This window comes from Colletotrichum fioriniae, assembly GCF_027942845.1.
Source record: "Colletotrichum fioriniae strain IMI 355084 chromosome Unknown scaffold_16, whole genome shotgun sequence".
Classification (NCBI taxonomy): Eukaryota; Fungi; Ascomycota; class Sordariomycetes; order Glomerellales; family Glomerellaceae; genus Colletotrichum; species Colletotrichum fioriniae.
The window spans coordinates 10,919-36,074 of record NW_027076852.1 but is presented as its reverse complement, the minus strand read 5'-3'; the positions used below and the strand labels follow the sequence as shown (position 1 = coordinate 36,074).

Sequence of the window (25,156 nt, the reverse complement as noted above, 5' to 3'; positions counted from 1 at the left end):
TCGATTAAATACCGACAGTAAAGACACCTCCCGGCGCTCCCTTCCGAATCTCAGCAACAGGCGCAGCACCTAGGCGACGCGATCGAACCCAGCCATCACCAGCCCATCATCAATAAACCGAGCAGCGAGCAGCAAATATAGGCACAATGGTGGCGTCGACACTGACGGGCAGCTCCCTCTACGAGAGGCGCGTTGTCGAGCGCGTCCACCGCTACCAATGGCCCGGCATTCAGCTCAACCTCTGGATCCTCGTCATGCTCGTGGCCGCCTGCCTCATCATCGGCGTTTTTGCGTCCTTTATCGAGACGCAGCAGCAGCTGCTACTGCCCATACCCTGGTGCGTTGTTCACAGTGCCAACTCCACCTCGTCCTCGCATCTCGTCATCTTGTAGTATGCGCCTGGCCAGATGGCATATCAAGCTTGAAAGGATACGCGAAAAAGACGAGGGTTTCCGGCCATCAGATGAACTCCTCGAGACGAAGTCAATGCTAACATGATGAACCATCTTTCTCCCGCGCGCAGGTACTTTCCCTACTACATCACCGTCGCATGCCTCGTAATACTCTTCATCGGCCTCCTCCTCTGGCTAGTCTTCCAGCGTCGTCTCCTCCCGGCTATTGTCATGATCGGCGCCTTCATTCTCTTCATACTATGGTTTGTCGGCCTTGTTGTCGTGAGCATCCAGCTCTGGGGCCCTGACGGGTCGGTGTCTAGCACGTGCAATCTCGCCGTGTTTAACCGGAGCCCGACGGGGCAGAGTCTGGATACCCTCGCGTGGCTGGAACAGAGGAGTATATGTGCGTTCTCTCTCTCCTTTTCCCGTCCTCGCTTTTTCCTTGTTGTCATGTCTATTCCCTTTCTAGGTTTCGAAGTAAAGTTTTGTGATCGGATGAATGCTAATGCGCGAGATCGTGATGTAGGCCAGGCGTGGCAGGCGGTGTTTTCGTTTGCGCTTGTCGGTGCCATCTTCCTGCTTTGGATCATGGTCATGGCCTACCAAGTGTTTGCCAGCTCGTGATAAACTCAGGCTAACGCACGATTGTCCCGGGAAGCGTTATTACTCGTGTGGTCATATTGCCGCGTAGTTTCGATGATGAAGACTCGAGCCGCACTCGGGCCGCAACGTACATACTTTGACTGTGTTCCATTGCGTGAGGAATATTGTCGACAATTCTCGATTATTTTTTCCGGAATACTTCTTTTTCGTCATAACCCGACACGACTCGATATAAGGTATTTACGGAAACACAAACGATATCCAGCTTCGACAGGTCTGTCAGCCGGCATGAACATATTATCCTTTGACCAACTAGAGACGAATTTACGAGTATGATCTGATGGATTTAATGGTCAGAGTCGCCGTTGGAGAGGAGTTTGTCGTTCTCTTGCTTGCTTTCGGGCAATTGCACATATAGGCGTTTGGTGATTTTGGAAGGAGGTTTCGCACGAGCTATTGTTTTATGGTTGGACTACATGATTGCGTAACAAAGGCATACGAAGATGAGCGAAACGAATGCTACAGAACAATGATGAGTTGGCAATTCTGGACAGTCAAATAATGTGAAGAACAGTAAAATCTGCATTGCATTGTAACCAGACTGCACTTCTCATTCATGGCGTGGCCCGCTCCCAGACTGGATTTGACGCATTTCACGATTTACACCCTTGGAGTGATCTTGTATGGTATACATGTCTCACGTCTGCATTCGTCAACGGAAGTTAAGTAGTCAGGTACATACCTACCTGCATGTAGTTCGGTCGCCGTAGTCCGAGACCAGCATTGTTTACGATCAACTGCATTTCGTCACTGGGATCGCCGTCACATGATGATTATGTTGCGAGAAGAACGTGGGTAGGCAGTTTGCATAGGTACCTACCCTTGTACCTTTGACGGGAGCGGCTCTGGGCTTGTCGGTGATTCGAGGCCCAGGCCCCCAGGTTAATCTGATATGACGTAGCCAGCTGGCGGGGAGACAGATGTGGTACACACACACACACATACACGGCCACATAGAGGCTCAGATTGAATTGTGAGACCTTTTGCGCGCAACTAACTCGAGTGCTCCAAGTAAGTGCGTGCGTTGGTTTGCCGTTCAGCCGGGTAGGTAGGTAGGTACCTTGGGAATGTCAGCCGGGTAAGGGTGCCTTAGCTCGAGAGATAGACTCGATTTTCAGCCTGCCAAGCATCTTGGACTGGCATTTTTTCGGGGAATAACGAGCCAAAATGACAGGAATGGCCAGCGGGTGAGGACCCTGAACTTGAGCTTGCTTGGCCTTCCGACTTGGTGAACATGATGGGGGGGAAGACGATTACAGAATTACAGATAGACAAGCCTCAGAATCCGGCCTCTCTCGAATGACGGGAGTGCACGAGGTCGCGGTACCTTACAGTCTTACCTTTGGAACTGCCGGCGAATGACGTAGGTAGACACTTAGCTATCTTACTTTATTTAGATAGGTCAGAAATGGGAGTTGGAACTGGGAATCTGCTCTGCCAACTTGGGGGGGCGAGGGCATGGATTAGGTCATTGGACCCACGGGGACGCGGGTGAGAACTGGGAATGTCTGACGCTAATGGGGGAAAGCGGGGGAGGGGTCCTTCCTCTATCAGGTACCTACCTACCTCACCTCATGCCGCTCTGGTTGCCTCCCAAGCTTGAAGGTAAAGAACAGGATGGGAAAGGTTCCGTTGGCTGGCCTAATGGAAGGAGACTAGATGTATAAAGTGCCCAAGCATTCCTCTCACTCGTTCCCACATCGAATCACTTTCATACTCACCAACAAGTCATTCATACAAACACCGTTCTTCAACGACCACCACTCTGCAACCAATTTCCACCTATACATAAACCACAACCATCAACATGGACAAGCTCAAGAACCTCGCCTCCGGAAGCTCCGGCAACACTGCCGCTGCCCCAGGCCAGCAGAAGCAGGATCCCGTCGATAAGAGTAAGTCTGAAATTATGACTTTCATTCTAGTTCGAATGTTTCTAACACTCTCGTAGTCTTTGACGCGGGATCCAAGAAGGCCGGTCACGACTTCTCCCCCAGCACGGACGAGAAGATTACCGATGCTGGTCGCGGAATCTACGAAAAGGTGACCGGAAAGAAGGTCAACTCCAAGATTTCCAACTAAATGTATAACATATGTTTTGGTCACGACTCCTTCACGACAATTGGGACAATTGGCGGCCATGATATCGCACTTCCCATATAGCTTTTAATGAATTACCTTACTACCACGCCTTTACTCGTTATGCGAGACAGTGTAAATTAAGTTGCCTTCGTGAAATATGCAGTTGTCCGCATCAGCCGCAAGCTAGATGAATATGCGGCAGTGAGCTCGGTAGTGGACGTGCCGCTTCTTCGTATTAAATGGAAATAACATGTGCCACCTTCATCCCTTGGCGATAGCTTAGTTGCAACGGAAGCGGCGGAGAGCAGGAGTTATCTGAATTCAATTAAATCGACCGATATGGTATAAGTTTTCGCAAGTCGTAGCTGCACCGAAGTAAAATCGCCCAAGTCCAGGTTGTATCTTGGCGGAGGGGAACGATCACAGCAGCGACATGACCAGATGACCTGGACATGTTGTGACTGGAAACAGCCATTGGTGACATTTGGAGGTGATCTGGACCTTCTCGTCGCCTTAGGTAAGCATTTGCTATCGTCCTTACGTAAGGCACGCAGCGGGCAGTCGTGGCGGGATGAGATGGAAGCCATGGCACCTCAGTGCGGGCTCCGTAGGGAACCTAAGGTAGGGGGCCTGGACGGGAGCATTCCCGGTACCCGACCCCCAATTGAGGAGGACCGGGGCTGAAATCAGCTGGTAGGTGCCCTCCATGCTGATAAGGTACCTCCCTAAGCACCTAAGGTGCGGGCCTACCTACCAACCAGGTTGCCTCATGTTTTTGTTTGTATTCATTTTCGCGGATCAACAGTCCGTCCTGCACTCGTTTTCTTAGCATCGCCTTTGGAAGTGCATGCCCAGCTTCGATTGCGAAGCGCCTCTGGGATTTTGTATCTTCCCGGCGTGCATCTACCTTAAGTCCAGCTCACAAAATCTTGCAGCATCAACCGATACGTAATATTTCTGCAACCCGTCGTGTTTACGAGGTAAGCACGTAGAGTCGAAATTTTTGCTGGTGCCTCCTTGTTGGTGGTTGCGGTACCTTGGGGAAAAGGGTGGAAGGAACACGACCAAATACCTAGGTACGTGCTTTCCTTCATGATAAGGTAAGGTACATCGACGTCCTGCATGCGCGTGCGCGTCCGCATCCAATCCTCGACGCCCATCTCCTGCCAACGCACATGTTCTGTGCGACACGTTGACTTCGCCATTGTTGCTGTCGCTCCATCCCGATGCCACCCCAGACTCACGACTGACAAGGAGGGGGAAACTCTGACACTTCTTAGCTCAATCAGTTTCTGTCACCTCCAGCTCGTCACCTACTTCTCTCATACCTCACCGATCATTGATCACCAGCGCATCGTCTCCTTCGAAACGCCTTTTCAGCGCCCACCATCCCCCGGCTCGAGCCCCTCCCGAAACCGCCAATCATTCCCTCGACGACCAACGACGGGCGAGACAAAGAAAAAACCACGTCCCCAACCAGCCGAATGCATCCCCCCAATCGCCTAGCCAATTCCCACCATGGAACGTGATGAGACCCGGCCCTCGAGCCGCCCTAATCATCACGACGACTCCCGTCCCACTACTGCCCGCCGGGTTGACGACGACGGTGATGATGACACATCGCGGCTCAATCATTCAGGAAGCGCTTCCGTTGACGAATCGCAAAACACGCCGACCAAACTCTCTCCTGACGAACAACCTCACAACCACGAACTAGGCCGCAGTACCCCATCCGGCTCCCGTATCAACATTGAACCGCAAAACGAATCTATGCTCCCTCCACCGCGACCCCAGACCTCCGCCGTACCGGACACCAGCTTTGTTGAGGGCCCTACCTTTGACGACTCCTACCATGGCGATTCTTTGGCTGAGTCTGCTGTTCGCGCACATCTCCAGGACGTTGAATCAAGCTTCGTCTCTCGTGTATCCCCGATCCCCACAATAACCCACGAGGGCACCGACGACACTTACCTCTTCGATGGCGCGGCCGCTTCTTCGAGATCCCCTGCCCCAGCCAGACAGCCCCCTGCGAGTCCCAGCCCCAGTCCAAGGCCGAGATTCGATGCGACCCCTGAGGAAGACTTGGCCATCCACAACCTGCCCGAACTGCGACCGCAAGACTCGGCCTCTGCCGACGTCTCCAATACAACTTCTGCCCTGGAAAATATGTCTTCCTCACCCGCCGCCGCCGCCGCCGCACGAACAATTTCCAGGGCCCTTTCCAGCGCCAGCAATCGGACCGACAAGCAAACGGGGGAAGCCGCTCCGGCTGACGACACGGAGGATGAACAGTCTCTATCTCGTGCAGAATCTGCTGCCGAATCTGTGTCGACAACCCTCCGAAGCAAGCGCTCCGACGGCAGCCTTCAAGGGGGCTCTGTAGATGCCGGTAGTACACCTGGCCATTCCCTCCGCTACGGCACGCGACCAAAGTATCTGCGTAGCCGGGGCGCCAGCCAGCGATCCTCCGTCTCCTCTTTCATCACCAACCCCGATACCCACGATGAACTTGAGAGCGAAGGCACTGCGAATCTTGGCGCGGATTTCGCCCTACAATCTGGAGGTGCAGCCGGCACGCTGAGCCTACCCCGCAGTCTTAGCAGCATCCTGTCGCGCTCCGTGAGCATCGGCAGCATGGCCTCGGGCTTGGACGAGCCCGAATCGCTACCTAGTCAACTTGAGACACTTGAAGAGGACGACAACCGGTTCTCGCCGCGCCGATCAGCCCGAAACGAAGATCTTCTGGCCACCCCGAAACCTTCCAAGGAGAATTTAACTGCGCCCACCGATACTGTCATCGCCCGGCATGTTAGGAATGTGCAGGTCCCTGAGTCGTTGGCCATGGAGTACAGGACCAAGAGCGGCTTTGTGACGCCCCGCAAGCCCTCAGACATGCCGCTTGGCGCCTCCACGAGGTCGGGTAAGAACCTGACACTCAAGGAGCAGAGCAGCACTATTGAGCGTCTGTCCAAGGAGAACTTTGACCTGAAGCTGAAGGTCATGTTCCTCAGCGATCGCCTTGACAAGCTATCCGAAGAGGGTGTTAAGGAGATGATCTCGGAAAACGTGGAACTCAAGACGAGCCTCGCCGTCATCCAGCGTGATAACAAGGCCTTGCGAAGGCGGGTCAAGGAGTTGGAGAAGCAGCTGAAAGACGATCAGGATCGCCCCGGAACAGCAAAGAGTGGCGGATCGTCAAACGACAGCTCCTCTAACTTGGATGCTCAGGAACGCGAGGAGGAGTTGACATACTTGCGAGAGCGCGTCGAAGAATACATCACTGAGATTGAGAGGCTTCGGAACGATAATATGTCAAAGGAGGCAGAAAAGCGTAAGCTCAGTGAGGTGGTCAGGTCGCTAGGCGAGAGGACCAGCGGCAATCTCGGCAGTCAGGAAGAGGCCGACGTATGGAAGGACCTTCTCGAGCAGGAGACGGCTCGACGCGAGCAGTCTGACGAGGACAACCGTAAGCTGCGTGACGAGATCTTCCGCATGAAACAGGAAGCCAGTGGCGGCCACGGTGGCATGCACCACACCACCAACATCTACAACATCACCAAGAAGCACAGACAAGTCTCTCCAAGTCGCCCTGTGTCCGGTCTATCCGGTGATCTTGAAACGAATGGTGGCTTTAGTGCGGCAAGTACGTTGGTGGATGAACTCAGGAGAGAAAGTGAGCAACTACGACACGAAAACGCCGAGTTGAGGCGCGAGGTTGGAGCGCAAACATCCATGCTCACGTCGAGGAACCGTGAAAAGGAGCGGTTATACCAGGAGATTGAGGATCTGAAGATGGCGCAGCGGCGAGGAGGACCAGCACCATCCACGGTGGACTCCCTCCTTGAGCGTTCAGCATCTCGCGCCGGCGCCCACCACCGGTCGATGTCAAGAGTCAGCGCCAGTAGGACGCAAATGACAGAGATTGATGAGCTGGAGCGCGAGGAGTTGGAGAACAAACTCGCCGAAACGCGCGACAAGATCAGCGAGATCAAATTACAGAACCAAGAGCTCCAACGGGAGCTCGAGGGATGCATGGCAGACTTTGAGACAGCAGTCGAAGGTAAGAGCCAAGCTGAGGAAATCGCCGTCACACTCCAGGAAGATCTTGACAACGCCATGAACGACCTCGTGGCTTTGCAGGCCGAGAGGGATGAAGCACTCAGGGAGCAGGCGGATATGGAGACGGAATTCGAATCGCTGCGGAAAGAAGCCCAGGAGGAAATCGATGCATTGGAGGGCGAGGCCGACCAACGAAACGACGAGATACAAAGGCTGCAGTTTGAGCTCAATGACCGCACAGAAAACTTCGATGCCTTGCAGGAGGAAATGCGCAAGATGAGCGAAGCGCTACTGGGATTGGAGGACGAACAAGCAGCCAAGCTTGGCAGGATCAAGCAACTAGAGCAAGAACTCGCAGAAGCCAACAAGGAGTCAGAAGAGCTCGAATCCAAGCTGCTCGAGTCCAACGACAAGGCTCAGCGGCTCAGCGTACAACAAGAATCCAGCCAGGGCGAGATTGCTTTCTTGCGCGAAGAGCAGGAAGGCGACAAGATCCGCATCGGCGACCTCGAGGCAGCTCTCGCTAATACCGAGCAGAGCTTGCGCGACGAGCGCGACAGGATCAAGGAGCTGGAGCAGCGTCTTGTTACCGAGCGCCGCCAACACGAGATGGTCTCCAATCAGGAGAAGGAAGAGGTAACGCAGTTTGTCAATGAGCTCAATCGTGAGATGTCGGCTGCCAAAGACGAAGCCCGGAGGTTGCGTAAGAGTCTCACCTCACGCGAAGTTGAGGCAACTGAATGGAAGGAGCGGCTCATGGAGTTGGAGAACAATCTCAGAGAGGCACTGGGCGATCTTAACGGGACACGATCCAGCCTTCTCAAGGTAAGCTAGCCAACAAACCCCAGCAGAGACGCATGCACTAACAAACACAGTCGATTGCAAAGCTTCAGCGCGAGTTGGAGAACACCGTTCGCGAGCTGGACACCACCAAGGCCTCGCTCGTTGAAAAGGATCGTATCATTAAGCAGCGCGACGCCTTGCTTGAGTCTCACGGCCTGGAGTCTCGCAAACTTGGGGGAGAGCTCGAAAAGGAGAGACAGGCGCATCGGACGACGAAAAACCAGTTTGAGACATTTCAGAAGACACACTTGCACGTGTCGAGAACTGTCAGCACACAGGACCTACGCATCTCGGAGCTTGAATCCTCGCGGACCCAAGACAAGAAGAAGATTTCGCATCTCGAGGCAACGTTCCGAGATCAGCTCACTGAGCGCAACAACTTGCTGCTTGTGCTGTGGACCCGACTTTCGGCCCTTTGTGGCACTGACTGGGCGCACGACAACAGTCTCATCAATGGGCGCGCGCTGCCTTCCCTGGAGGCTGTGGCGACTATGCTGCCTGGTTTCAGTAAGAACTTGCTGGGCGCTATCAAGATGATCGAGACCATGGTGGGCGGGTTCTCGTCTCGCGTCAAGGGCGTGGAACGAGACTTGTGGCGCGAGTATCAGAGCCTCGAGAACAACCTCGAGATCCGGTCTAAGAAACTAGAGCGGCTGGAGACGATTGTACGCAACAGCATAGCATCCGGATCCCTCGGGTCCTATGAGCAGGCCAGAATGGAGCGCCTCGAGGACGCCTATCGCCAACTCAAGGTTGAGAATGCGACGCTACGAACCGCTCAGGACGTCAGGAGTCGGGCTGCCTATTCAGCAACCAACGATCCCAGCGCGGTTATCACTGAGCCCGGCAGCGGAAGCCCGTCGCCGTCCATTCCCACGGGTCCTCGAGAGCGAGAGAGGAAGCCTCGCAAGAGCGAGAGAACATCGACAATGACACGCAGCGTTTCCAGCCATACGGTGACAACGCCTGGGTCAACTAATCACAACCCATTTGAAGCCACGTTGGCTGAGAGAGACCCCGCAGACAACCGCTGGATATTTAAGCTTCGCGACCTGGAGAACAAGCTAAAGGCTGAGCGCGAAGGCCGCTCACAGGACCGTAATGCGGCAAGACAGCGGCTGGGCGGACTCGAGACAGAAAACCGTGATTTACGGACGGAGGTGAATCGCATACGCAGAGCCAACGGACAGTTGGGGGACAGCTGAAAGAATAGAGTTGGCTGAGATTGCGTTGCGGAGGTTTCATTTGTATTCGCTCAACCTCTTGTACCAACAGCAGAGCCGGAATGTGTGGGCCAACGTCTCTTTTGTTTTCGTTGTTTTTGTATTTCCATTCTTCTCAGCATTTGTAATTTCAGCGACGAACGGCCTTTGCTGGGGATCTGGAGGAGTTTTGCGGACAGGCCGCCTTTTGGGTACAACAGTCTAATACCAAAGCCTCTCTGTCTGGCGTTGTTTGTCAGCCTTGCCTCCCAGGAACAACACGGCATTACATAACACCTCTCTTGTGCTTCGATGAGTAGTTTAAAGGGGTCAATGTTTGGCCTTCGTTTTTTCAACCTAGTGTACCTATAGACATGGTATTTGGCTTCTTGCGTGTGGCGGGACTGCGGCTTCGGACTTTCCGTTCCCGTGGGGCTCTCCCGACTCTGTCCCGCACTGTCCCGCACTGTCTGCGGGGTTCCCTCCGCCGTCACTTTCGCGCGAGTCTGGCCACCCATCTTAGCTCAAGCAGTCGTCCCGTAATTGACGAATGCCTACTGGCTGCGATTTCGAACTCTCTCACGCGCAGAGAGCACAACGGGACGATGCATGTCATTATGCACCACAAGACCGACTGGAGCGGGGCAGAGCGGGGCTCCGCAATGATCTTGCTCGTTATGGATGTCCGCCATGAACGTGGGGGATCCGGGGTGTGATCTTCGGGTGGGAACGTAAGCAAGATACTCGGTCTTTCTCTCTAGGTTCCTCGGACTGGTCTTGCGGCATTGCCAACTTTAGAAGGCCGACCACGTCGAGGGCGATGTCACGAAGTGGGTGTTGGCATTGGGCCTTCTCCTATGGTATAAGAGGCCAATCGGACCTGCTTTTGTGGATGATTCTCGAATGCATCATCATCGGCGAGGTTGACGGGGTCAATATTCGACGAATAGCATATTTGGCCATGTTGTAAAATGAGAGTACTTCCCGTTTTCCATTATTTTACTTCCTCTCTCAAGCTGGACAAATTCATTACGTGAGACTCTCTACCAAGACCCTATTTCGAGACTCGTCTTGAAGAAGGCACTACATCCACATCATCAACAGACCACCAAAAATGTTCCGTCTTCACAGCCTGTCTCGGGGTCGGTCACACGCCCTTCTCCGCATCCCATCATCACAATGCCGAACTGTCATGATGGGCGCCGCAGCGCCAAAAAAGGAAGGCGACATCTCCTCCGTCTTCGTCTCTCTATCGGGCACCGCCCATGAAGCACTGCCGGACCGTTTCCGTGTGCTCAAGGAGGACCTCATCGCGGGTCACGAGGACGCCGTCGTTGCGTCCTGGCCCCGGCTTCTGCATGCTTTGCGGGAGGAAAACCAAGTCATCCGGGAAAAGGGACCCGCCATCATCCCGAGCGTTGAGTTCAAGGACTTGGAGGGCGATATTGAGAGGTTGAAGGGCGATATTCGCAAGCGTGGCGCCGCTGTCGTTCGTGGTGTCGTTGATGAGAAGGAGGCTAGAGGATACAAAGAGGAGGTTGAGGAATATGTCAGGAAGAACCCGTCCACAAAAGGTAAGCTATCTACGATATGCATACAGCTATTACCTCTCTTCTCCTTCACCTCTCATTTACTTTTCTGCAAATGAACCCGGAACTGACTAACTCTTCATAAAAAAGCTTTCCCTGCAGACAATCCCCAAGTCTACGAGCTCTACTGGTCTCACCCGCAACTTAAAGCCCGCTCGCATCCCAATATGCTCAAAGTTCAGTCGACCCTCATGGGCTCCCTCTGGAACAAGTCCCCCTCGGCCGCCATCTCTCTGCAGCCTCTAACCTACGCCGACCGCCTTCGCATCCGCCAGCCCGGTGACGCAACGTTCGCCCTCGGCCCACACATTGACGGCGGATCCGTGGAGAGATGGGAACGCGAAGGGTATGGCAAGGCCGGGACCTACGATGCCGTCTTCCGAGGCGAGTGGGAGAATTACGACCCGTGGGACGTCAGCGCTCGCGTCGAGGCCGTCCAAGACTTGTACAACGGTGCCGGTGCATGCAGCATGTTTCGCATGTTCCAGGGCTGGCTGAGCCTGAGCTCGTGTGGGCCGAGGGAGGGGACCTTGTTAGTGAACCCGCTAGTACAGCTCTCGACCGCCTACTTTCTCCTCCGACCGTACTTCCAACCACGCAAGGAACTCTCTGCGAGTGGCAGCGGGGGCATCGCGGGAGGAGGGGAAGAGTTCTTGCGAGAGGAGAACTGGGCGTTTACGGGCGGCGAGGCGATGAGTAGCGAGCTACAAGGAGCGACGCCGGGACACGGACAGGAGCTCAGTGAGGCATTGCACCCGCATCTGGAGCTTGACGGCACAATGGTTCATATTCCGCGCATCAAGCCTGGCGACTTTGTCGTTTGGCACGCGGACCAGATCCACGCCGTCGACAAGGTCCACCAGGGACAGGGCGACTCGAGTGTTATGTACATCCCTGTGTGTCCGGCGACGGATCTGAATGTCGGGTACTTGGCGAGGCAGAGGGAGGCGTTTCTTGAAGGGCTGCCAGGGCCGGATTTCCCCGGCGGAAAGGGGGAAAGCGAGCACGTTGGGAGGCCTGGAGAGGACGCCATCCAGGGGGTGGAGGCGAGGCGGGCGATGGGATTAGAAAAGTTGGTATGCGCTGGAGATGGCCATGGAGAGAGGGATCTGATCCACAGGGCGAACAAAGTCCTGGGGGTTTGAAAACCTAACGAAAAGGGGTATCTGATTTGGTGGAGGTCCTGGCTGAAGTATAAAGCTAATGAGAAGAAGTGAGCATATATGTTTGGCCTATCACTTGAATCGCCGCACACAAAATCATGTTTAATGTCTTTTCTCTGGACCTACCTATATGTCGTTCTTCTTCTTGCTCAGTACGAAACCATAGTAGTCAAACGCACTCTCCCCGCCAGAGAGGACATCCATGTCCATGTCCCAAAGATTGTCAGCATTTAGCAGCGGCCGCATGAAGTGAGGCTGTCTGTAGGTGATGTACAGAAACACCCCGTCGTCCTTGAGGGCACGGTGGACCTCGCCGAGGTACTTGGCCGTGTTCTCACGAACGTCGTCTGGAGGCGACCACGGACTCCCGTGGATCATGGCGTCGAGGGTACCCTTATCAAAAGCGACGTCGACAGAGGCAGTCGGCGCGGCATCGGGCATATCGCGAACGTCGGCCCATTTCCACTCTATGCTAGCGACGTCGGCGTGTCGTTGTCTCATGAGGTCGACGACGACAGTGGAGAAGTCTAGGCAGAGCTGGTTCTCGTAACCGCGTGCCGAGAGGTCGGCGGGGATGGTCTATGGTGGAAATGGTGAGTGGTGGATTTGGGCCAGAGGTCAGACGTGTGTGAGTGATGAGTGATAAAGATGAAGCAAAGGTGGCAGCCAGGGTGAAAAGTGAGGAAGTGACAAACAAGGCGAGAAGATAAAGTGAATTTGGAGGCGATGGGCACATGGTACATACACTATCCCCGGATCCGAGGTGCATTATACGTGGGGAGGTGTCGGGGCGATGCTGGGAAAAGAGATGCTTCTCAAAGAACGGCTCGAGGGCTTTGAATGTGCGGAACCATTCGTGGGTCGGATGCGAGCCATCCGACTTGGTATAACGCTGATTCCAAAACTCGGGGGTGGCCAGAGCCTCAGCCTCGCTTAGTTCTGCCATACCTACGGTGCCAGGTGTTACGGAAATCCGAAAGATGATGAGGTTGTGTCACAGCAATCGGTGATGTGAGTTGACGGCGGTGGAGGACACATATACAAGGTGTCGGAACGAGATGAGATGGCAGGTATATGAAAGAGAGTGAGGGTGTCAGTGAGAGTGAGAGTGAGAGAGACTGGCGGTATAAGTGAGGCCTGGGTAAGGTGAAAAAAGACACCAGATGAGTGAGCGAGAAGATGAGAGCCGGTCGCGTCGTGGAGGGGTCGAAAAAGATTGCAGCCCCGCGACGAGACGAGCGATGGTGGGGGCGGGGCACTGGCAAGCTCGGATTGGGAATTCCAATTGGTCAATGGACACATTACCTAATCAACACACATGTCCTTCGCCATGGAATTGAGGGGCTCATTCAATCCATTGTATCAAAGGTCGATTGATGCAGCTCAAGGTCATCAAAGTCATCAGATAATGATTACCCATGTGACGTATCAAAGTGTCAAGAATAGTCATTAAGCTCGTTCAATTCATCAACTTTTTGTATATCCATGACCTGCCCGATTCCAGAGTCCTTTGCACGCCATCTCGTGACAATTCAACATGTTTCTCTCGCTTCATCTATCGCTGGATCCTCCTGACGTCCAGCGCTTCAAACTCATCGAGTGGGACACCATTGCGCCTTACTGTTGCTGTGTGATAGGAGCCGCAAAGGGGGTGAGGTAGTCGCTCTTGCCGATCTGAACGCCCTTGGCGCGGAGGATGCCGTAGGCCGTGGAAATGTGGAAGAAGAAGTTGGGCATTCCGTAGGCGACGAGGTAGTCGCGAGCCTTGATCTGCACCTCGCCCTTGCCGAATCCGAGTCCAAGGGGCACGAGGGCATCGGTGCGAGCCTCGAATGTCTTGGGGTCGGCGGCCTTGACAACGGTAATGGTGTGCTCGACGCGCTGGCGCAGGTCGTCGAGGCTGGCAAACTCCCTGCCCAGGGCCTCGGGCTCGGTGCCCTGGACGCGGGCGACAATCTTGATGGCGCAGTCGGCCGCGACAAAGAACTGGAAGCTGAAGGGCAGCATGTCATCCGCCAACTTCCAGTCGAGAATCTCCTTGGAGTCAATAGACTTTTCCTTGGCGTACTCCTCGGCTTTGGTGATGATGTTCAGGAGCGAGTTGAGACCCGCAAGGAGGAGGGGGACGGACGCGTCGTACAGAGTGTAGGCCATGTTTGCGGTTGTTGGTGGGGTGAATGTTGATGTTGACGATTGATGGGAAGGGTTGTTGTTGTGGTGCTTCAAGAGGCTTGCAAGAATGTTGTTGGGTCGGTGAGGGCCTAGAAGCTTTATATGTCCTCTGCCGCCATTCACTTGACAGCAGAAAGCAGTCCCACGAAAGAGCGGTGGAAGCAGGAAGCGTTTGGAGCTGATCCAAAGCCCCTGACCTGGTGCAGGTAGCTGGTGATCGGGCGTTTCTGTCCAGTTCGACGAGCGGGTCTGCTTGACTAATGCGCCGGGGCGGGTTGGAGTGTTGTAGTACTGGGGAACGCAACACAGCAACCGTCATGCTCACATACCGATCTCACTCTGCAGCCCTCGTATAATGCTCTTGAAACTCTGGCCCATTTGCGGCCCCTTTCGTTATGCGTGAGCACTCGCGCGGCCCATGCCGGGGCTGCTTCTTGGTCTCCCACTTGGTAGGTAAAGTTAGCCGATGACCAGGCCCCCCATCGTGAGTGGTGAACAGCTTACAAGGCCGGTCTCTGTACGGATACCCAGGCCGAGGGTTGCCAGCTTGCTTCGGAACTCGGGTCAGAGAAATGCCATAGCGAACAGAGCAGGATGGGCGGCGGGGCCCAGAAACGGAGCCCCCGCTGACAAATGCCTCTTCCTCGTCTCACTCGTTCAGGCTTCCCTCACCCACCCTCTGCAGTACGAACCCCGAGTCGCGGCAGCGGGCTGCGGGGACCGGGTAGGAGAGCCAGTCCTTGTGCATGTGCCTCGGGGCTAGTTGCATCCGAGCTGTTGCAGATCCTTAGTCTTAGTGGCACTGAGAGTCGATGCTTAGAAATCCAAACGGCTGCAGTCTGCTAGGACAGAATCCATCAAGGTGAAAGGATTCTAGTCGACTAGATATGTTCAGCAAAGGAATGAATAAACCGATATAGAGGTACACTTCAAGACATGGGACATACAAATACTTCACGAGCCTCAGATGGCAGATCTAATGTTATATGAGACAAGAACCAATCGGGACTGGGATGCAGACAGCGGCCCCAGAAGCTTAAATGGACGAAGACACCTCGCACTCTGCAAATAAGGAGATGGATTGGACATTCGTCATGAAGCTATGCTATGGCGTGCTTATCAAAAAGAAGCACTCAAGACTTGTAAAGCCAGCACAAAAACCATGTGCATTTGTGTGTATGTGAGTGTGCCTGTGTGGAGCAACGGGAACTCTAAAGGGAGCCTATTCCCGGCAGCAACATGACAACCTTGGACCAGCAGTCAGATCCAAGTTCAGCAGGAGACAGACGGCCGGTTGCTAAGCAGAATAACGTTGAACACATTTCGAACCCGACCGAGTCGGCTTGCCTTGCTTGCTAATCAGTGTCGAAAAGGTCTCGCGCAAGCATTCCAAGCGGGCTAACTCTACCCCGCCACGTCCGGCCCGGCCCGGCCCAAACGAAGCCAGGAACACAAACCAAAAGGTGTGCTGTGTTTTTCTCCGCAATCCTGCCAAATCGTTACGACAAGTTTTGCAAAGAAAAGATCAGTCATCTAGTTCACTTCATTATCTCTCTATCACGCCTCAGTTCGCCCCTCGCCAGGGCTTGAGGCACTTCGCCGATGTGCTCAACGCCCTGAGGTCGAGCACCTTAGTCGATCTCATTGCAACAAGGTCGCTCTTGGACTGAATGATATTGCCAATCAAGACTATGGGGCGCTACAAGCATTGATTCATCGTATATTTCCCTCTTTCTTTTTCTTCTCTTTTGGAGATCCCAGCTTTAACCTTGACATACATAACTACAATTTTCAGTGATGCTTTTGCTCAGTCTCCCACTCCCGTTCCCAAATTTCGTCAATAATATCGCCGCTGCCTTTGACGCACTTCCAGTGCCCCATTCCGTACTCCTTCGGCGCAACTCGACAACCTCTGCCACCTCCACCCACAATCAAGTTGCCAGGTCTATACTTCTCATCGCGCTCCATTCGTCGTATCACGCTTCCATGGATTCTGACTTTGTCGGGAACATCCCGGACTTCTCCCCTCGGAAGTGGCCATCTGATGGGTTTCCAACTGCCGTCTGGCCTAAGGTCGAGTCTTCTGAAGGGGAGATACTCCATCACTCGCCACATAAAGACGCTGGCACGATGCATGCCACACCTGAAGTCAAGCGAGTCGTGTATCTTGGCTTCGTGGGCCGTCTGCATCATCACGTTGAACGGCAAGGCTGTGCAGGTGTGCGTTAATGTGTCCGAGTTTGTCGCGTTTTCTGTAGCGGAAGCGGTGGGCGATGCGGGCTGGAAGTCGATAGTGGGGGAAGGCGCATCGACATGAATCTCCGGGACTGCGATCGCCTCGTTCGGCATGGGAGATGACGATTGTCTTGCAGTTCGCGTGTCTGCTCCGGCTACTGATTCAACACAACCCAGGTACTCGAGCTGATCGAGATCAAATGTCAATCCTGCTCGCATGGCTTCTCTCACCATCCACACAAGGGGTATGTGACTGGCATTCTTTTGGCCAGGAACGGCGTCCCATCCTCCGCCTATATCGCCATGCCCTCCGGAGAACCACACCTCATCGACATCCTGGTCGGCCTCGTCGTCATCCGAGTCGTAGGTGAGGTCTTCCATGGGTGGCTTGGAGTTGATGGACGAGGCATCGTGATCCGTATACGCGTTGCCTGTCCGTTCGGTTGCCCGAGATCTGGACCTGGAACGACTACGGAAAGGAGCCGGATGGTCTGCATCTTCCTCTTGTAGGTGTACTCGGCGCCTACCACGGTCTTCTTTCGCCACGGCATCGTCAGGTGCAAGTGTTGATCGCCGACCTGGACGATACTTTTCTTGGAACTCCTGCACTTTTTCGTTCAGGGGGTGGTGGTGTTCTATTAACCGCTTGGCTGCATTTCTTCTCCGAGACCTCTTGGGCTCTTGGTAAATGAGATCCTGGCGAAATTTCGCGCGTCGTTCATCAATACTGACAGCATGCCTGATGACTTTAGCAGAGCTTCGCGCAGTGTACGGAAACTTGCTGCGCTGCATCCATGCCGTTTCGAAGCGCGGCACGCTGTTCACGGTGTCGAACAATCCCAAAAAGCGGATTCGTCTTATCGGTCGCGAGAATGTTTCCCTGAAGCCTTTGAGAAACTGATACATCTTCTCTCTGTCTTCTTTGCCCTCCGGTGTTGAGTTTGTTCTTCTGCATTGCCATTGGGAAAATGAGCTCCACGCGAAGGCGACCATTTCCTCGTTGCCATGGGCAAGAAGACCGACAAAGTCCAACATCTCAGCCAGGAACCTAGCAACATAAGCACCTCGAGAGAAGCCAAACATATAAATATCGTCTCCCGGTGAGTAGTATCTCATCAAGAATCTGTATCCGCCTACAACGTGCTGGTCAAATGACGAGCCGACTGCAGAGTCCTTGGCCATCTGGTACCAGGACTTGCATTTGGCTCTGACACCACTATGCGTTAAATTTTCTGAAACAACATATGTCCCTATGCCGGCTGTAGGAATGCATATTCTCAGTCACATGAAGTACAAATACAAAGGTGGCAGCACTCACGCTGATAGTAGTGGTCTATGACCGGTGTCAGCCTTGTTATCCCGAAACGATTGTACGAATAATGCTAAAATCTCACATTGATCATCCGCATTGCTGTCGAGCATGCGGAAAATTTTGAGAATATTGCTGTCGCTGTCATCTCCACGAAACTTGTTACCGGTACCGTCGAAACATAGGATCAACTTTCTACGGCCACCGCCGTGCGGGCCTCCTCTACAAGTTCCGCTGGCACATTGGTCACTCGTGTTTGGTTGATGTCGACTGTTCCTCGAGGGATCGCGCAAGTAAGCCTGCATTTTGAGATAGGGAAAGGAAAAAAACGCAAGATCAAGGGAGGCTATGTCCAAAACGTATCGAGAGTCTAATGTTTCTGGTAGGTGTTGGATCAAAGTTGTCCTTAGTGTTGGCGAATATCAGATGTCATATACAATCATCTTTGCCACAGAAGACTTGGCACGACGACTAAGATTGAGACATTTTGCAGCCCGTCACGTATTGATGGAACGGTGTTGTTCACCCAGGAAATCTGTCTGTTTCTGACTAAGGGCCATCGTGAAGTTCAAACAGATGATTCGGACTTGATCTGCGTCACCAAGCCGAACTTGGAACTCTGTTTCACTCACACTGCTAGACAGCATACCGAATTAGTAGACGGGTATGGCATGTTAGAAGCCCTACTTTTGTCAAAATTTCTCAACCTCGCAAGTCGGCGAATCAGCAAGAAAATTCAACTGACCAGATCCGGCATCGGTTGCAGTCTCCAAGGGTCACCCAGCTTCCGCCTCATGAGACCAGCTTGAGACAGGTCTAACACTCGTGCTCAAAAGAGAAAAGATAATATCAAAGTACGGCAAGCTCGGACAAGCACTCCAGGCGTGCCAAAGGGGGGGTTCTTGGAGCAGAGGGAGACATAGCCGATTTCCATATATGGATAGGAAGGGAGAAATGTTTCGAGCTTGGCAATCCTCGAGATATGACACCAGAAACGGAAAGTAAGATCACGAATTGCGCCCTTGTTTCGGACATGGTTATTCCGAGACCTGCTTATACGCCCCGTTGCTCAATTGCACATGCCTACGTGCTGCCCAATCCCTGAGGAAACATGTGGGTATGCGGTAAGGCGCGAGACATGAGTGCGCCAAGTCTCACAAACTGCTCTGGCATCCCGTGTAAGACAGTCAAGACAGTCCATTTAAGTAGGTAACGTATCTAAGGATAGGATCGACTCGATATTGATGACGCATAACAACTATTGCCTGATCTGCAAGTAAGTGAGTTCTGAGACAAGGCCGATCGTTCGTAAATCTCTTTTTAAGTTCAGTTTCCCACCATTATTTTGCGCCAAGGAACTCAAGATAACATCCCTAGTAGGTAGCCAGCACGCCACTAACATACCGATCCGTCCAACGATGCTCCCTCGAAGGAGCAACCGGCTGCAATGCTTGCATGCCAGCATAATTCGAAATCACAATGCCTGTAGTACAGCATATACGAACACCATGCATGTCTGGTTGAGCACACGTGAAACGATCTCAAGTGACATGTAAATTGGAGTGGCTCAGGCAGCTACTACAAAGCATCCAAACACCGGTATCTTCCTGAAATGAGAAATAGAGGTCGGACCCGGATCATCGTGAACGTTGTACAACATCACACCCGATAAGTTTCCCCACCCCGCTTTCGTTGAAGGATTGCCCACGTAGCGGCACAGCGGTTCCCGAAGGCGCGTCTCACGATACTAAACTAGTGTATCGGAAGATGCCGTAAGGGAATGGGCAGCAGCCAGGTCAATCACTTTCTCTAACGCTGATTGCACCCTGGTATTCTAGTATTAAAGTCTGACGAACGGAGCTTTTGCGGACGGTTGCAGCTGCTTATTTCACTGATCTACCGTAGGTGTAACGCTACCAACCCGGGGCCGCTCAAGTGGAACATAGTCTTAGACATTATCTGAGACTGTTCGACATAATCGCAGGGTATCTATTACACCTGGTATTTGTGCTCATAATTCATTCTTACCCAGCAAGGTGCTGAGAAAGTAACAATGCCAATTGGCTCGAGCATCCAGTATGAGATGGCAGTGTGAGCAGTCGCACTCTGCATGGTAGAGATGTAAGGTATAATAATTGGGTGTGGTTTCCTTGGTTCCCTTACGGAAAGATTTTCTCGATTGTGGTTGCCTCTCCTCAACAATTGCTCTTCACAAGCTGCCGCAAAATGAAGACTTATAGGAACGGAAGTAATTCAAGTGCAGGCGCCGATACATACAAGCCCTCCACTACTGATACCAGCATGAAGAATCCTCACCCTACCCCAAGTCGAGCAGACCCTAAGTATGGTTCCCATGATGTCAAGAAAAAAGGGTTCTCGGATATACGCCGGGCGTCCAAGCGACCATTGCCCATGCAGAACGGCGACGGGACCTACCCCTCAGAACTTGCTCGGCCTACCATGGTCCAGAATCTGAAGGCCCTACAGGCCGCAGGTGTGTGAAGAGTCTTGCCATCGACGTAAAGTTTGACCAGATACTGACGGCGAGAGAAGATCTCAAGACACTCGTTCAGATCATCAAATCCAAGATCAAGAGGGAGAAGATTCAAGATGACAAGACTATGATCATGGAACGGACGATTCAGATTGTTGCCAAGCTCCCACACAACTCTCGCCTACGAGAGCAACTGACAAACACTTTCATTGAGGAGCTCTGGGGGTCACTTGACCATCCTCCGATGCTTTACATGGGCGACGAATACAAATACCGTCAGGCTGATGGATCTTACAATGTTAGTCGACTGGCACTGAACTCCTATTCACACAATCTAACGGGGAAAATCCATAGAATCCAATGCTCCCCAGACTAGGAGCTGCCGGAGGACCATATGCCAGATCTGTCAAGCCTCGTATCGTCACCCTGGGCGCTATGCCGGACCCGGGCTTGATCTTCGATGCCGTGATGGGGCGCACGAGCTACAAGAAACACCCCAACAACGTTTCGAGTATTCTTTGGTATTGGGCAACCATTATTATTCATGGTTAGTAGACTTTCCTTGTGAAGACTCTGAGGACGCAAGTGTTCTGACGAATGGTAGACCTCTTCTGGACGGACTTCAAAGACATGACGAAGTCCAAAACGTCTGCGTATCTTGATCTCTCGCCATTGTATGGAAGCAACCAGGAGATGCAAAATTCAATCAGAACCTTCAAAGATGGCAAGCTCAAGGCCGATAGTTTCGCTGACAAGCGTCTGATCGGAATGCCACCCGGAGTCTGTGTCCTCTTGATCATGTTCAACCGATTCCATAACCATGTGGCGGAGAATTTGGCTGCTATCAACGAGGGAGGAAGATTCACACCGCCAAGCAAAGATCTCAACGAGGAGAAGACAGCTGCGGCTCTGAAGAAGTACGACGAAGACTTGTTCCAGACTGCGAGACTTGTGACATCTGGCCTCTATATCAACATCACATTGGTCGACTACGTACGAAACATTGTCAATCTCAACCGTACCAACACGACTTGGACACTCGACCCCCGACAGGAGGCTGGCATCGATGCCGGCACACCCGATGGGGCGGAGGCAGGTACTGGAAACGTCAACTCCGCTGAGTTCAACCTTTGCTACCGATGGCATTCGTGTATCTCAGACAAGGATGACAAGTGGATCCAGAAGTTCTACGGCAAGCTCCTAGGCAACAAGGGCCAGATGTCCCCCCAGGAAATGGCCTGCGTTTTTGGGCAGTTCGAGAAGTCTATCCCAGATGACCCTGGCATGCGTACTTTTGCGGAGTACGAAAGGGACGAGGATGGAAAGTTCGACGATGACGACCTTGTAGACTGCATCAGCTCTGCGATTGAAGACTGTGCTGGAGCGTTTGGAGCTCGAAACGTCCCCCAGGTTATGCGGCCTGTCGAGATCATGGGCATCTTACAAGGACGCAAGTGGAATGTCGCTGGTCTGAACGAGTTCCGCAAGCACTTTGGCCTCAAACCCCATGAACGTTTTGAAGACATCAACTCGGACCCCGCTGTCGCGGATCAACTAAGGAACCTCTACCAACACCCAGACTACGTTGAACTGTACCCTGGCCTCGTGGCTGAGGAGGCAAAGACACCCCTGACACCTGGTGTTGGCATTGCCCCCACATACACCATCTCTCGTGTCGTTCTCTCAGACGCTGTCTGTCTGGTTCGCGGCGACAGGTACTACACCACGGATTACAACCCCCGACACCTGACTCAATGGGGTTACAAGGAGGTCGAATATGACTTGAACGTCAACCATGGGTGTGTTTTCTATAAGCTGTTCCTCAAAGCTTTCCCCGACCATTTCAAGGGCAATTCTGTTTATGCCCATTATCCCATGGTCATTCCGCCGGAAAACCACCAAATTCTCACGGACCTGGGAAGAGTCAATCAGTTTGATTTTGAACGCCCCAAACCCATTCCAACAAGAACCAACATCACATCCTTTGGGGGTGTCAAGTACGTCTTGGACAGCCAAAGTCGGTTCAAAGTGACGTGGGATGAGGGGCTGTCCTTCTTGATGGGCAAGGGCGGAAGCCGCTTCATGCTTTCCGGAGACACTGACTTCCACACGGGCCAGAAGAAGTGCATGAGTGCTCAACTCTACCAAGACGACTGGAGTTCTCATGTCAAGAAGTTTTATGCCGAGATTACGGAACAACTACTTCGCGAGAAGTCATACAAGCTTGCTGGTCAAACACACGTTGACATCATTCGGGACGTAGGCAACATCGCTCACGTTCATTTCGCCGCCAGAGTGTTCAATCTCCCTCTGAAGACACACAAGAATCCCAAAGGCGTCTTCACTGAACAGGAGATGTACCAGATCTTGGCAGTCATCTTTGTCTGCATCTTCTTTGACATCGACCCAGCCAAGTCTTTTCCTCTTCGCCAAGCCGCGAAGGAGGCAGCGCAGTCGCTGGGCAAGCTTATCGAGACGAACGTCAAGATCACTACGAAGACTGGACTTCGTGGGATCTTCACTGGCTCAGCAGACAAGCAAGACCCTCTCGCATTGTACGGAACCAACATGATCAAAGGTCTCGATAAGGCCGGTCTGAGCACTTACGATATCGCTTGGAGCCAGATTCTGCCTACATCGGGAGCGATGGTGCCAAATCAGGCTCAAGTTGTATGTGATCCATTCGTGAACTCTTCATGCTACTGTGCTAATCCATACCTAGTTCGCTCAAGCGGTTGATTACTATCTCTCACCTCCAGGGTCGAAACACCTCGATCAAATCCATGCCGTTGCAAAGGCACCCTCTACTAAGGAGTCTGATGCTGTGTTGCTTGGCTACGCCATGGAGGGCATTCGACTTGCTGGCACGTTCGGTTCTTACCGTGAGGCGGTCCAAGACGATGTCATTGTGGAGGATGGTGGTCGAGAAGTGCCTGTGAGAAGGGGAGATAAGATATTTGTCAGTTTTGTGAGTATTCGTACCGCCCATCCCGACTTTTGTGACTTCTCCTGACCGCCATGACTTGCAGGTATCCGCCGCGAAGGATGCGAACCACTTCCCTCATCCAGAGGAGGTTAACCCGCGGAGGCCTATCGATTCATACATCCATTACGGCCTTGGCCCGCACTCTTGCCTGGGGCGCGACGCAAGCCAGGTTGCTCTTACAGAGATGTTCAGAGCGCTCTTCCGGAGGACAAATGTCAGGCGCGTGCCGGGGCCCCAGGGACTATTAAAGAAAGTGCCAAGGCCTGGTGGTTTCTTTGTGTACTTGAAGGAGGATTGGGGTCAGATTTGGCCGTTCCCAGTTACCATGAAGGTGATGTGGGACGATGAATGAGTTGCGTCGTCTACGGATACTCTACCGGTACTATAGATCTGCGTCCCATGATATGACTCGGCGACGGATAGCTTGCCGACCGTGGAGAATGGAATAGAATTTTCCAATCGGGCTTCTGTCTACACGAATCAGTCAGCAACATTGAATTTTTGTTGAATGGAATGAATTTCCCATTGCTGTGAAAAAATCGGGCTGCTTCAGCTGAGGCCGACCCTTCTCGGAGAGTATCCGTGGACCAGCGTCACAAGTATCGGCATCTCCACCTGGCACCCCTGCATAGCCCTGGGAATTGAAAGGGGATTGGCGAAGGCCAGTTATTAATGGCATTCTCTGTTTCGCCAGCACGGAAGAATAGTATGGAATCGCCAGTGGGCACATCATCCCTTGACAGTGCAGTCGCAGTGAGCAGGCGGTAAGACACATATTTTGGCAGGCTTATCAGGGTTATCATTGGAATTAGGCGTATCTTAGGTAGTAGAGAGTCTCGTTGTCTTATCCGTGAACAAGTATCCCTACGCATGCGACTACGGAAGGGAGGAGAGCGACTGCCAACGCCGAGACAATTGCCGCGCGGTTTTGAACTACTCGTGAATTTTTATTGAGGCTTCAGAATGTCCTGAATTCTAATTCGGCACCGAACCTGTCGGTGATATCGGTGGTGTTCTTGCTATGTCTAGTGAGGAGGTGCAGTCCTATTGTCTTTCGTTGTTCGTGCGGAAAGAGAGAGAACATCAAGACTTTGCATGGAAGCCAAGACTTTAGATCTGCTGGGGCCAGATTGGATCATTGGGCCAGGTAGCTGGAAATCCCAGTTTCTGGATATATCCGTTCGTGGCACCCAGCAGATCCGCCTGGGAGGGTCAGCAGTGAGGGGCCGACGCATGCAGCACGTAGCATCGGAAATTAAGGAGACACAAAGGCGGTGGCCCCAGCGCGCCTGGCGGTTGACAGGTTTAACAGTCTTGGAACAACTTGACAGCCGGCGGCTTTGCAAATGAGCGGCCCGCGCTGTTGGGCTGAGCTGGTCAAATCATGCGCGCGGCCCATGGCATCCACTCCTACGAAGACAAGTCCATTTCCAACCATTTTCCCGGTCTCTCCCTTGAAATGTGTCGGTGCTTCTCTGTGAGGGGAAGAATCAAGACCAAAAGAGCGACAGTGAGACTACGAGAGAATCCTTGATTTGGGCAGCGGGATGCCGGAGGTGGGTAAGTGTTTTCCCCCCATATCCCCCTTTCTTCTATCATCTCTTTGTAACAGCCGCAGTCCAATTGGATAAGAGGAGTCGAGGACAGCTTTTGGATCATTCTTGGACCTCGGACGATGGAACCCCCACTCGCGGCCCTGACGTTGGCCAGTGATGTTTGGTTGCGTTTATTAACTTCGGACGGCGTTCGCTTTTTTTCTGTTTCGCATAGCCAAGCAACCCTGTCGTTTTAATATATCTGGGGTACAGCAACCAACCGCGATATCCACTCGAGCGCGTGGACCATCGAAGACCTTACGGATGGAAGAGGACGAGAAAAGAATTAGACTGGAAAAAGTCTAGACACCCCTAGCCAGGTGAGGGTCAGCCTCGCAGACCCACGTTCTTCCCAGGGGGCCATGTGTT

The 25,156-nt window shown here is 53.0% G+C and overlaps 8 protein-coding genes across 8 annotated transcripts; 5 read left to right on the top strand and 3 right to left on the bottom strand.

Moving 5' to 3' along the window:
* Positions 1 to 146: 146 nt before the first annotated feature.
* On the top strand, positions 147 to 1,019 carry N0V96_010885 (uncharacterized protein; the record flags this gene model as incomplete). Its single annotated transcript, XM_053195822.1, has 3 exons — positions 147 to 337; positions 524 to 798; positions 922 to 1,019. 3 exons carry the CDS (start codon positions 147 to 149, stop codon positions 1,017 to 1,019), a joined length of 564 nt encoding a protein of 187 aa, XP_053046857.1.
* A 1,846-nt stretch (positions 1,020 to 2,865) lies between these two features.
* N0V96_010884 (uncharacterized protein) lies at positions 2,866 to 3,140 on the top strand (the record flags this gene model as incomplete). The annotated part of the gene is made up of 2 exons (XM_053195823.2): positions 2,866 to 2,953; positions 3,010 to 3,140. The coding sequence occupies 2 exons, from the start codon at positions 2,866 to 2,868 to the stop codon at positions 3,138 to 3,140; spliced, it is 219 nt and encodes a 72-aa protein (XP_053046858.1).
* Positions 3,141 to 4,658: 1,518 nt separating this feature from the next.
* Positions 4,659 to 9,247, top strand: N0V96_010883 (uncharacterized protein; the record flags this gene model as incomplete). The annotated part of the gene is made up of 2 exons (XM_053195824.2): positions 4,659 to 8,024; positions 8,075 to 9,247. 2 exons carry the CDS (start codon positions 4,659 to 4,661, stop codon positions 9,245 to 9,247), a joined length of 4,539 nt encoding a protein of 1,512 aa, XP_053046859.2.
* A 1,192-nt stretch (positions 9,248 to 10,439) lies between these two features.
* On the top strand, positions 10,440 to 11,978 carry N0V96_010882 (uncharacterized protein; the record flags this gene model as incomplete). The annotated part of the gene is made up of 2 exons (XM_065759093.1): positions 10,440 to 10,818; positions 10,924 to 11,978. The coding sequence occupies 2 exons, from the start codon at positions 10,440 to 10,442 to the stop codon at positions 11,976 to 11,978; spliced, it is 1,434 nt and encodes a 477-aa protein (XP_065612191.1).
* A 144-nt stretch (positions 11,979 to 12,122) lies between these two features.
* On the bottom strand, positions 12,123 to 12,942 carry N0V96_010881 (uncharacterized protein; the record flags this gene model as incomplete). The annotated part of the gene is made up of 2 exons (XM_053195826.1): positions 12,123 to 12,575; positions 12,742 to 12,942. The coding sequence occupies 2 exons, from the start codon at positions 12,940 to 12,942 to the stop codon at positions 12,123 to 12,125; spliced, it is 654 nt and encodes a 217-aa protein (XP_053046861.1).
* A 671-nt stretch (positions 12,943 to 13,613) lies between these two features.
* On the bottom strand, positions 13,614 to 14,150 carry N0V96_010880 (uncharacterized protein; the record flags this gene model as incomplete). Its single annotated transcript, XM_053195827.1, has 1 exon — positions 13,614 to 14,150. One exon carries the CDS (start codon positions 14,148 to 14,150, stop codon positions 13,614 to 13,616), a length of 537 nt encoding a protein of 178 aa, XP_053046862.1.
* A 1,809-nt stretch (positions 14,151 to 15,959) lies between these two features.
* N0V96_010879 (uncharacterized protein) lies at positions 15,960 to 17,825 on the bottom strand (the record flags this gene model as incomplete). Its single annotated transcript, XM_065759092.1, has 3 exons — positions 15,960 to 17,635; positions 17,722 to 17,736; positions 17,798 to 17,825. The coding sequence occupies 3 exons, from the start codon at positions 17,823 to 17,825 to the stop codon at positions 15,960 to 15,962; spliced, it is 1,719 nt and encodes a 572-aa protein (XP_065612190.1).
* Positions 17,826 to 20,124: 2,299 nt separating this feature from the next.
* Positions 20,125 to 23,544, top strand: N0V96_010878 (uncharacterized protein; the record flags this gene model as incomplete). The annotated part of the gene is made up of 6 exons (XM_053195829.2): positions 20,125 to 20,206; positions 20,266 to 20,504; positions 20,561 to 20,753; positions 20,811 to 22,876; positions 22,929 to 23,174; positions 23,236 to 23,544. 6 exons carry the CDS (start codon positions 20,125 to 20,127, stop codon positions 23,542 to 23,544), a joined length of 3,135 nt encoding a protein of 1,044 aa, XP_053046864.2.
* Between the last annotated feature and the right edge of the window lie 1,612 nt (positions 23,545 to 25,156).